At 41.7% G+C, this 12,147-nt stretch overlaps 1 protein-coding gene across 9 annotated transcripts in view; it reads right to left on the bottom strand.

The window, feature by feature from the left end:
• Positions 1-12,147, bottom strand: part of LOC118507132 (potassium voltage-gated channel protein Shaker) — a 175,520-nt gene that overhangs the window by 77,895 nt on the left and 85,478 nt on the right. The window contains exon 2 of one of the 9 annotated variants that reach the window (XM_036045198.1): positions 7,142-9,767. The exons of 7 other annotated variants lie outside the window; for them this stretch is intronic. In XM_036045198.1, coding sequence (XP_035901091.1) covers positions 7,142-7,266 — 125 coding nt within the window. In that variant the 5' untranslated portion in view covers positions 7,267-9,767. Of the gene's footprint in view, positions 1-7,141; positions 10,269-12,147 lie in introns of those variants that run through there. One more of the 9 variants, XM_036045207.1, reaches the window with a different exon arrangement.

Raw genomic sequence — 12,147 nt, 5'->3', positions numbered from 1 at the left:
GGCAAAATGATTGGTGTACGAATTACAATTCTTCACTTGTCGAGATGGATTTGATATCGAGCCTATTAATGGTGAAATAATTTCATTTTATTTTACTGTTCTATTTAAATCTAACTGTTTTTTTCCTAACTTTCCTTATTTTTTATCATATTCCTCGTTTGGTTTCCATTTTTTTTGAGTTTTCGTTTCACACCTTTGTTCAAGAAGTTGCTTATTAAGAAATCTATTTAAATGAATTATTTGGTAGCATTTTCTTTTTTCTTTACTAAAATATTTGATTTAAAAGCAAAGAAATTCGCTTCTTTGTTTTCTTCATGAAAAATGGCCTAGCCGTTTATGTGCCTGTGCCTAAATTATTTTTTTATATGTTTTGTTTAAAGTTCTTCCTTGCTTATGTTTCTTATGTATGTATTAATTTTTATCTACTCTAATTCATGATTTTTAAGCTCAAAATGCTGAAATTTAAATGTAAGATTTCTTGTCGATTTGATTTATATTAGAGTTTGCACACCTGTTTCACTTGTTGTGGTTAAATTGTTTATGTTATGAGATGTTTTTTTTGATTTGGAATATTATTTTTCAATTGTTTATTAATTTGGGTTTTTGTTTTTATTCCTCGTTAATTTGATATTTTCTAACCATGTTATATAATTGTTCCTATTAAAATGATTTTTTCAAGTTTTTTTTGTGATCTTTTCATTATCTTATCGTCTTATTTGATGAAAAGTTTATTTTCCTCTTTCCTTTTTTGTTTCTTTTTTAATAAATCATTTCATATGAATATCCTTAACTTGTTGAATGAGACTTGTTTTTGTTCAAGTTATCTCTAATTATTTATTTATTTATTTATGTTTGATTATGGTGGCTTAACCCTTTTAGTATGATATTTTTTCTTTTTCTTATTTTTTATTTTATTTTCTGCACTAGCTCATTTGATTTATTGGAAAATAGAAAAAATCACTAAATAGAAAATATAAAAAAAACATTTGTGTTTCATTTTTCATTTGAATTCAGTTTGAAGCTAACCGCTTTTTAAAACCAGTTGCAATTTGAATAAATTACTTACACATTTACATTCTTTCGTTTCGTTGTTTTAATTTCCTCCCGTACCAGCACAATTGCGCAGTGGAAACTTGTTTTCGGGCTACTTATTCTAAACGAGCAAACAAAAACAAACTGTACACAAGCTCGCAACGCTTCAGTCACGCTCCAAATGAGTGAGATGGGGGGAGGGGGAGGAGGGAGTCCCTTCCGAAATACCTCCTCCCCCCTCCTTCCCTACTTCCTCTCTCCCTTACTCCTCCCCCGACCAATGCATTGTACAAAGGCACCATCGCGCGATCGATTTTCCGCTCAATGAATCATAAACTATAATGCGCCTCCATTACGTTTTATAATTCGATTATCTACATTCCATTATTACAGTGGGACCACCCACTACCCTCCCCTTCCCCACCAGGGTATGTACCCAATTTACAAACCGAGCGTGTGTAATCGTACCGAATGAAGAAACATGTTCGACCGATGAAAAAAAAAAGAAACACGACCTTTCTCTCTCTCTCTCTCCCTCTCGCGCTCACCCACGTGCGATCGCTTTCTTTCTTTCTAACAAGCGGAAAAGCCTTATTATTTGCTTCCACACTGTCACTTGTTTATGCTTCCTCATCGTTCGTGTGGATATTTGGTGGAATGTGAGGGAGGAAAGGGAAGTGGAGAGGGAGATGGTATGTCAATATGTACATTTACCCATCGCAAAGAGGCTTCACACACTTGTGCGGCTTCCCGTATAGGCTCATCCTTGGCTCATTTTCCGTTTCGTCTGGCACATGCTCGCGGAAGCATTTTTTTTTTTCTATGTAGCTGTTGTTGCTTCAGGTCGATCCAATAAAAATGTGGCAAATGTAACGACACCGAAGCAACAGGCTTACGAATGGTTGTTGTCCCTGGAACGCCACCCTTTGGTTTCCCCTTTCTCCCTCGATAGGAGAAGGTTACAAATCAAAGAAGGATTTTTGCCACTGCTTAGCGGAAGAGATGGATGGTTTAAACATGAGCATGAGACAAGGGAAAAATCACTATCTTTCTTTAGATCCAGTAAGACGTGTGAAGGTGTTTTCCCTATACCCAGACAACCCTTCCTTTTGCATAGAATTCAAATAAGGGTACTTAAAACCTTTAGCCAGACAAGCGTATCTTGATTTTTGGGTTCATTTTCATTTCCCATTTTCTGCATCCCGTTGTCCCCAACCGAATCGTGTATGTTTAACTTCATTCCAGATTAGTGTACATAGTTCCACAAAATAAAAGAATGAAACACACCCACCAGAAATGATCAAGAGGTTTAGATAGACAAGTTACGAGAGAATGTGTCCACTAGCTGATGACAACCGGGTCCACAAAAAACTTGCTCACTCAGCTACAGTGATTGACAAAATATAGTCCCTTCATATTTAGGTTTTTGCTATTTTTTGTTATGAATTTTGAAGTGCTATAATGCTTCAAATTTTTGGTTAGTGGAAGGATTTCGCTAATTTGGATTCCATCTTATTGTGGAAATCCCAGCAATAGGAATGGGCAGATTCACTGGCCAAACCAGGCTTTTCTCGTTGGCAGATCGCATGATCGCATGATCGGACGAACTCGGTCGATTACTTTTCTCGATCCTCTTGGCCTTGGTGGGTTCTCTGTAGACCGGGGATGATGTCTCGACTTGTGTCGAATAATTCCACGATGAATGCTCATCTACAGCGTATAACTCTAGCCAGATCCTTCTTGTAGAGCGCAGACAAAGCTGAGGCAGTGTTGAGCAACTAGAGACATGAAGCTCATCTACCAATTCGTCAGAGACTAGACTGGTCTTATGCTTTGATTTCACATCCTCAACATCCTTCCAATCCTTGTTCCTTTTTACTGTTGTGTTGCCTTTGTCTGGAGTGTTCTTTCTTCCAGTTTGGTCGTTGTTCTTCCAGAGAGGTGGTCGGCGAGTCCAAACCTCGTGGTCAGCAGAGACCCTGCTGTTACGGGATGGAACTCACCGATAGTTTCTGGGTTCGGTGCTGGTCTGGCCGAGCTTGGGCTATCACTGCTGGGAAGGCTTGAGCTGACAATCCAACATGCACACAACTCCACTCCACAGACAGCAATTTTACCCGGAACAAAACATCGAACATCCTCCATAATTACTACATGAACTCGAAATTTGAAATATTTAATATAAAGCAGCAGGAATTGGAAGGTCAACGGAATAATCCGTATGCTGTTTGATCTGTATAATAATCTGTTAATAATAATATAATTCCCCTACACCAGTACTCAGCAACAAAGTCTGACAGTGTCTCGCATCGAGACGGGCCTTAATGAGAAGTTAATCTTCCAGTAGAATAATTCATCTTGTCAATAATTTCAACACCACTGGAATGGCCTCCGTTGAGTTAATGATGTGGTAAATAAAGCGAAGCCTTTTTAAAAGCCTCATGAGAGCTCCTGGAAGAACATAGATCAAGACAATATTTAAAAAAAAAATGTTTAAAATATTCCGAAGTGTCCACAGCAGGTTCTAAAGTCTAAAGGGGCCATATAAAATGCTAGTAAATTATTATATGATTTAAATAAAAATGTTTTCTGAGCTGAGGCTGACAAAGCAGACACTTCACTTTTGACCATCACTGTGCCTGGATGGATGGTTTTTTGATCGCCAGCACTACTTTTCTTTCTCCCTGCTGCTTCGGCTTTTGATACATCGGGTCAAACATTTACGAAACGACCCCATAAAACTTATCAGTTTATCAGCGTTTGCCTAGCGAAGCAATGCTTCGATATGCAATAAAACCGAGCACCAGGCAGTAGAAGAAGAGAGAGAGAAAAAAAAGCTTCGCGAAACGACTTTATAATCATGTTTTCCCACCCACCCAGCAGGAGGCAGAACCTGTAAGCGTACACTCAAATCTCGGGTAACGGAAATCGGATCAAACATGCTGCTGGAAAAGGGGTAGCAGACTTTGACTGCACACGAAAGAGAACGAGTCTGACCCGTAGTTTGTCAGATTTTGCTACCACTAAATTCGTGCAGAACATCATGCACAAATATCTCTGTATATTGCAATTGCAACGCTCGGTTTAACATGAGCTGATTTGATTTTCTGAACCGCTTTTCCCACGCTCTTCTGTATGAGGTATTCCTTAAAAATCCCCGAGCTTGTCCTGAAGTAAAAAGCGACAGACACATGCACGATGCTCACGGACCGACCGGATGTAGCAGATTTACCGCACGGGGGTGTTCTGCCCAAAAGTTTTCCGATGGGAAAGCTGGAATCTCTACCAAAAACCACCGACCGGTGAGGTTTCTCTCACTCTCTCTCTCTTTATCCCTCTCTCGCTTTGATTTGATTTCTTTCTGCTTATGTGAGACTTGAAGTTGCACCACTCGGTAACACGTCGTTGGCCATCAATGCTATATGACAAAGCTGATGACGGATTCTCATAAGCTTTCCCGAAAACATTTTACGTTTTGCTCGAGACAAGGAAGGGTGGATAGAGGGCGAGAGAGAGAAAGAGGAAGAGATTGAGACGGGCTCTATTGGATAGTGTATATCTGTATGTGTGTAAAACTTTATCCGACTCATAAAACCGCGCATTTTCATGGCAGCCCTAAAACTTTCGAGTGTCTTTCGGCTTGAACAGTTTTTAGTGATGTAAAAGAAGAAGAAAAACCAAACAGGGGGAAGATAAACAAAATGGCTAGCACATTTCCTGGCAGCGTATGTTTTTTGTTTCTTTAGTTTGTTTTGAGCCAAACTCTGGATTTCGGTGAATGTTGCAAAGCGGGCTCAACAGATAGCAATGATAGAATAAGGTGGTATATCGCGGTAATAAATGATGATAGAGTCTTGCTGGTGCTGGTGGTGATAGTTTCGAGGAAAAACCAGTAAAATTCTTCCTAATTTGATTTTGTAAGGACTTCTTCTCTCTTGTTCCCTCTTTCTCTCTCTCGGTCTCCCATCAACTATATAGAGATGCCACGTTTCACTGTCGTCAGAATACTGTTTCGCTTGCTTTTAACGATGTTTACTATGCCGACTGTGGTAACAGTTACTTGCCCTGCTGCATACATTTAGGCGGAAATGCATCCGAAGCGCCAAAGAGAGTATGCAATTGGGAAGCGAAAGTAGTTTTTCCTGTTGATTTTTAAGTAGACTTTCGATTACGTTTTTTTTTTCAATAATGAGACAAGACATTAGGTCCAAAAATAATAGCGCGAGTTTTTTGGGAAAAGTTTTTATTTTTATTGGAATTTTAATTCGAAAAACTTGAGCTTCACATTCGAAAGCTTTACTGTTTTTTGTTTACTATTTTCTGTCAGCTTTTCAATAAATTATGCCTTTATAGAAAAGAAAAAAGGATTCGTAGTTCGACACGACCCATCGTTTCAGTCAGTTTTGATTCATCTTTTAAGACCTTATTTGCTTGTCGGCCTTGTCTATGCTCCGTCGACTTGAAGAAGTGGTAGTCCAGATGGGTCAACATCTGGAGAATACAGCCGGTGTGTCATTTAAAAATCCCGAGCTATGTTTCTACCAGTTGCGAAATCATTTCCATGCTGCGGTACCACTTTGTCGTAGTTGCGTAGATCTTAAAGGTCCTGAGTTGACTCCTCTTAAGGTGTGATTGAGTACATTAAATTGCTTGCTGAAAATATCCAGGAAGCTAGTTTCTATCGAGCCACGGCCCAAGAAGATGAAGAGTTTATGAGAAATTTTCGACTCAATCTCATCAACTACATACCATATCGGTCTCATGTAATGTTTTCCATCGGTTTGAGTAGTTCGTAATAAACTAAACCGGTCTGGTCCCACCAGAACTATGGATGTTTGGACCAGGTAGTTGAAATTGTGGAATGACTGAGCGTACTCCATGTTTTGTTGCGCTTAGATTTGCTCAAAAGAATCCACTCCTTATCTCCCATAACGATACGATGAAGAGATTACTTCCGATTGTGCGTTTGAAGCAGTGACGGATCAAGAGCCTGGGAAACCTTTGGGAGGAAATTGTAGACCCCTTGCAAATCAAGTAGCCGTCTTCCGGAAAACTTTCATTGGGGGGCTTTTTAAGGCTTTGAACACGAAATTCTCATGAGTAGAAGAGTCACGGTTAACAATAATTTACTTATAAAGAGCGCAAAGAGCACTACTACGATGTGTCCAATTTGAGGCTCATTATATGAAGAATCTTATGCTAGGCCTCCTCCATGAACCGTCTGCATACTCCGTTCACGATAAAGTTCACACACTGGAGTAGCACTTTAGCTGACGTTTGAAATGCTGTCACTTCAAATCATGGGGAATCAATTTTCATTCCTTCCGAGACATTCCTAGCGAAAGTAACCGTTTGGATATTGCTTAATGAATTGCTCCTTATATCGCAATAAGTGCAACAGCAATTTTCCATCTTCTTAAATCACTTTAGTCCTTCAACGTTAAAAGTAGCACTTGGGAATGAATTCGACCCGACTCCCGATACCTTGTTTCGCTAAGAGTCAGTAGCCCCAGTTGGCTCAGACCTCTCGCAAATAAAATACTAAAAGACTCCAAAACTTGAAAATAGCAGCATCTTTACTTCAAGCGTCCTAATTCTTTACCAACATAATTTACGACGTTTTAAATACATCACGATTGTGTCCGAAATTTGCTCCGTTAGTCCGACGAATTTCAAAACAGCTAGAACTCATTTGAGGACCTTATAAGAAGAAGTACGACCAAGAAGAATTCGACGACCACAGGAGATATACCGTCAACGTTTTGGTTTTGTTTTGACAGACAATACGAAAGTAATTAAAACTTCAGCTACTTCAGGAATAAAGTTTGCTTGGATAAGTTTCGTCGAAATCATTTGAAATTCATTTGTAAAACATTTCACGCATTTAAGTATTCCGTTATGTAAAGAAAGAAAACGAAATCGATAAGTTCTATTTTCTACACCCTAAAAACACAAACGGAACACACACAAAAAAATCTTCCAGCATTAAAAACAAAAGCTTGCTTATCAGCTAGAGACAAAAGCGATCTAGCTACGCGGATTGGCTTGATGATTATCCGCCTAAAGATGAGGAAGAATAAAAGAGTGAAAGAGACATGTAATCGCTTACGGTTCGCTCAGTCCGTCCGGTGTTTTGTCCGTCTTGTCCTGGTTGGCCTGTTGCGCCTGCTGTCTCCGTTGGCGCTGGTGGCGCGAATCATCGCCCAGTCCGTACAGGCCAGCGACGGCAGCCATTATTTCATCGCTCACACGCAACTCACACGGCACGCACGCACAAAACAACAACCCCCCTGGTGCCGGTTTGTTTTGGTCCGTAGTTTCAGCTCACGCACGCACAAAAAAAAAACACCGCGTAACGAAACAACAAAGCACTAACACAAACAACACTCTGAGGGTCTCCTGGTACGGATACACTACACACTACTGGGAGGCACTTGTCGTTGTTGGCCCACGCGTACGTAATCGTTAAACAAAACCCCGGGCCTGCTGGAAAACAGCGCGGCGCTCGTTGCGTGTCACAGGGCGCACAGGTCGTCCGAAGTCCCGAAAGTCCTGGTGGGTCCTCTGTCTCCGCCGGTGTGCTCGCAGGTCAAGAAAACACTGAAGACACGCGCGGTTTCCACGCGGTGGCACCACCGTGATTGGGCGCCTACCCACGTGCACAGCAAGCAGTATCTGTCACGCTCCTTAGATACAGCTGCTCGCCCTGTTGACTCTGACGATGCCTTCGTTCGCCAACCTTTCTCTGCGGACAGTAGTAACGGCGATTGCTTCTAGGAAACACGTCGCAGCGGTTCTAAGTAGCCCGTAGCTTAGTAGTTTGGGTAGCCTTACATGCTAGCAATAATAGTGTATCGGTACGTTAAAGCTTTGTAGTTGCAATTATTATTCTCTTGGTTGCCGTGGGCTTTTTTTTGTTTGTTTGTTTTAGTTTCTTTGCTTTTCGAGTGGAGCTCCACGCTCCACAAAAATAAATGTAATAGTATCAGCAAATAGCAGACCACCAATAGCGTCCGGATCTCAGGCCTCAGATATTGCTCTCGCCCATATATTCGTGCCCGGCTTGTAAAAAGTGGTTGTAGTGGTAGTAGTTGTAGTAGTAATGGTAGTAGTAGTAGTAGTAGGTCCTTCGTATCTGCGCCAAAGCTATTCTCGTATATGCGCTGCTAGGTAAGCCTTACACGCTAGTAATTTCTAATCTTTGGATTTTCCGTATTGTTCCGTTCGGTTGTTTTTCTTTTTTTGGTTTGGTATTGGTTTCGTCTCAGAGAGAGGGTTTTATTTTTGTTGTTTTGTGGTCATTATCCGTAAAGTAGTAGCAATAGTAGTAACTGTAGCAAATAAGTAGTAGTTGAACGTAGTAGACACTGCTCTACTACTGATCTCTCTTTATCCTTATTTTATCTGACGTCTCGATCTCTTTCTCTCTCGTTCTCGCTCCCTCTCGTCGTTTTGTTTCCTTCTCTTTTGTCTAGTTGTTGTAAACAGCGCAGTAATCACAAATCGGTTGCATGGTCCAGCTTCTTACGCCCAAAACAATAGCGGAACTAAAACTACCGGATGACTCGACTACATCGGCAGACGGTAGCGGTGCTTACGTGTATGTGTGTGTGTGTGTGTGGCTATTGTTTGCCGCTGTTGCGTCTGTGTGGACGGTGTCGATAGTGGTGATGAAAGGGTTCGGCTGGTGGCTCCAAAAACAAAACCCCAAGCACAAGGTGTCCGTTACCGGTTCCGGCCCATCGCTCGCTATAAGGTACCGGAAGGGTCCGTACTCCACCGTGGAACGCTCGTAACGCCCGCCCGGACACACGCTAGCAATCGATTTGGTCTTTCTTGGTAGTAGCTGGGAGGTAACAGGCTTGGAGCAGGAAGAGTACACCCGCACGGAGGATAAGAGACGAGGGGAGATTGTGAGCGTACCGCGATCACATCACAGTACGGGCTCGGTACGGAGCTTCAGCGGGCAAGGGTGCCCAGTGGCCGGGAGGTGGTGGCAACAGTGCACTGACGTTTGAAGTTCGGGTTGAAAGATTGTGGTCCAGCGGCGGGTTGATTCCATCGCTGGTTCGCCCAGTAGAATCGCACGTTCGGGGCCGGGGTCCTGACGACTGGTCTAAGCGCGCATACTCTCAAAGTTTGCGCCTTAGCGGTTTGGTTGAAATGTTGATAGATTCCTCGTTAGTGCCACACTACAATCAAACACTGTGCCCTTTGGTGTGTGTGCTCACGCACACTCACACAAACACACACGATCGCTCACTTTAACAATTGGTTGTGAAGTCAAGGGCCGCTATTTCTCGGCGGAAAAAAACGCAATGCGGATTCTTTTTTTTTTCTTCTGTTTCACAAACACACGCACACACACACATATATACACACGTACACTCGACGTAACAGGGAATTGAACACGAGCACAAGGCACCAACACGCTGTTTCCCCGATTTTTTTTTTCTCTCTCTCTCTCTCTACTTCCTTTGGACGCAGGTGCTTATCTATTTCTTCCTCGCTCTTTTTATTTTATCTTTCTTTTTAATTAACCATTGCTACAGTATTGAAAAAAGGGGGGGATGAAACCCCCTTTAAACCGCACTTGATTTGACGTTCACTATGCGTAAGTGGTATCACAGATCGCTAGGACTTTCGGGTTTGGTTTGTTTCTTTGTTGCTGTTGCTGTTGTTCCGGCCTTACTACCGGCTCTGTTCCATATCTGGCTGGACGATGGACGCACACTCTGTTGATGGTTGAGAGGGTAAAAAATGTTTCGTTGTTTTTGCTTTGCTGGTTGAATGAGGACGTACGGTTGCTTGCTGGGTACGGTTTGCCAACTACCAACGCTGCTACTTCTGCATCAGTTCCGCACACACAAAACACACGCATAATCAGGTCTTGTAACTGGAGTAAGTTTTGCAAACACTTCACCACACGCACAGAAAATATTCCAGGCTCACACGAGGGCCGTTGGGTCCTGTCCCAGGGAACGGGGGGCCCGAGGTTTTGTTTTTTTTTTTTGGCTGACGCGTCCAGTCTGGCTGAACGTGTGAAGCGGAGTGGTAAGTACTAGTGCGGCATCGGATCCGAACCCCGAACCCGATCGGAAACCTGCCGAGAACCGATCGGAACACACGAGAACGGGAACGGGTTGAGCGAGAGCGCGAGCGCGCTAGCAAACGAGAGAACGAGCGACACCGGCCAGCTGATGTAAAATGGAAGTAACACACAAAAAAAAAAAGAAAACCCTAACCTACAAAAACAAACCACCGGGGTTTGGGACTGACGAGGGAAGATGGGCACTGGGAAACCAGCGTAGAAATCGTCACAAGAACCTTACTGTGTCTGTGACTTCGTTCTTGCCCTTTGATTTTATTTTTACAGTGTTTCTCGAAGACTTTTCGGAGCTTTCCCAGACAGTTAAAATTTAAGATTTCATATTTTGTTCAGCTTTTAATGGCATAAGAAGTTTAAAGCAATTATTTGCGCCAAAAACATGAAATAGTTTCACATATTGTAGTCCACTCAGAATTTGAATTTGATTTAATATAAATAATAATTTTAGAGGGCGACCCGGTGGTGAGGCGACAACGGCGCCGGTCTTAATACGGCTGGAATCCCATCCAGATCGTTCCCCCGTAGTGAGGACTGACTGACCAAGTTCCTGGTACCATTAAGTCTAGTAAGCCAGAAATGGCAGGCATGGTCGAAGAGCTCGTTAGGCCAAAGAAGAATAATTTTAGCAGAAAAAAATTAAGCACGGCTCTTTTTTCCGACGACTATGTTCAATATTGCTATTAATTTATTTAATTTAGCGTTCGATATTTGGCTTGGCTTCTTCTTTGGCAGCTCAGCCATTGAACTACTTCAAAATTAAATTTAAGGTTATAATTTTTTGAGGAAATTTTGAAGTTATGAAGGCGATGCCTGTCGGTCTAGTTTAACTAAGACGAAAATTATTGAAGGAGAACTTTTTTCGTTGGATATTTTCATGTTCGTCGTAACTAGGGCTGACTGCTTTAGTATGGGTAAAATAAAGTCACAGAGTGCCAGAAATGGCAGGCCGAGACCTTTTAACGTTGTAATGCCAGCGAAGAGGACGGAGAAGTGTTCATATCCTCGTGTTTTTCAAACTTTTATACAGAGCTGTAACGTTACGTTTATGAACTCAGTGCAACGGCAATGATTTTGTATCTCTCTCCAAGTTTCTTTTTACTGCAAACCAGAGATTCCTACACATAAAGAAAACAATCTTCAATATACTTGCTAATCGATCAAAATCACTTCCAGCACCTCGAGACCCTAGGCCATCAGACCTCAAGATTTAAAGTAAAGCTTTTTTGGGGTTATGGTTATGGTCATATTATTGCCATATGACTTCAGTTGACAATCAGAGCTATGAGAATGAGCTAGAAAGAGTTAGATGGATCAGCTCTCAGATTTAATTTTATCAATCTCCAAGCACAACTTTATTGTCCTTCTCATAAAATTTGTGTTCAATTCTAAGACAAATAGGTTTAGATAAAATTTTAAAATAATTTTTAATATTATTGATAATCAATCGAAAACCGCTACCGACAACCAAAGTGCCACCCCCAACGGAGAGGTTTTGATTCTTCTTCTTTCCAGACCTAATGACTTCTTGGGTCGTGCCCGTCCTTGATTTTAGCTTTTTAGGCTTAATGACATCACGTTGTTCGATAGGATTTGAACTCCTGTCCTGCCGGGTTAAGACCAGCGCCGCTATTGTCAGGGCAACAGAGCCCGTTCGAGGTTATGTAGGCAATATTTGCTCGAATACTTCACTAGGACAATATCATTAAGTAAATAAACTTAGGAGCTTTCAAGCACGAGTTTAACAATAACAAGTCTTACGACACAGATATATTTGAAAGTTTATCATTAAACTTTGAGACTAATCTGCTAAGCAACTGTTCGAAATGGAAAGAAAATGTTTAACACATCCGAGAGACCCTGTATTTGCATTCTTTATTACTCGTACGCTTTACAGTAGTACCAAAGCCGACTGACCCCAAATGGAAAGGTTTCCCGAGGTCCCGAAATGCGGAAGAATCTCCATTTCTGCCCTTTTTTTTCATCAGTTGGTATTCAGTCGCGCTAGC

Source organism: Anopheles stephensi, chromosome X (assembly GCF_013141755.1).
Source record: "Anopheles stephensi strain Indian chromosome X, UCI_ANSTEP_V1.0, whole genome shotgun sequence".
Taxonomy (NCBI): domain Eukaryota; kingdom Metazoa; phylum Arthropoda; class Insecta; order Diptera; family Culicidae; genus Anopheles; species Anopheles stephensi.
This window is presented reverse-complemented; position numbering and strand designations above follow the sequence as displayed.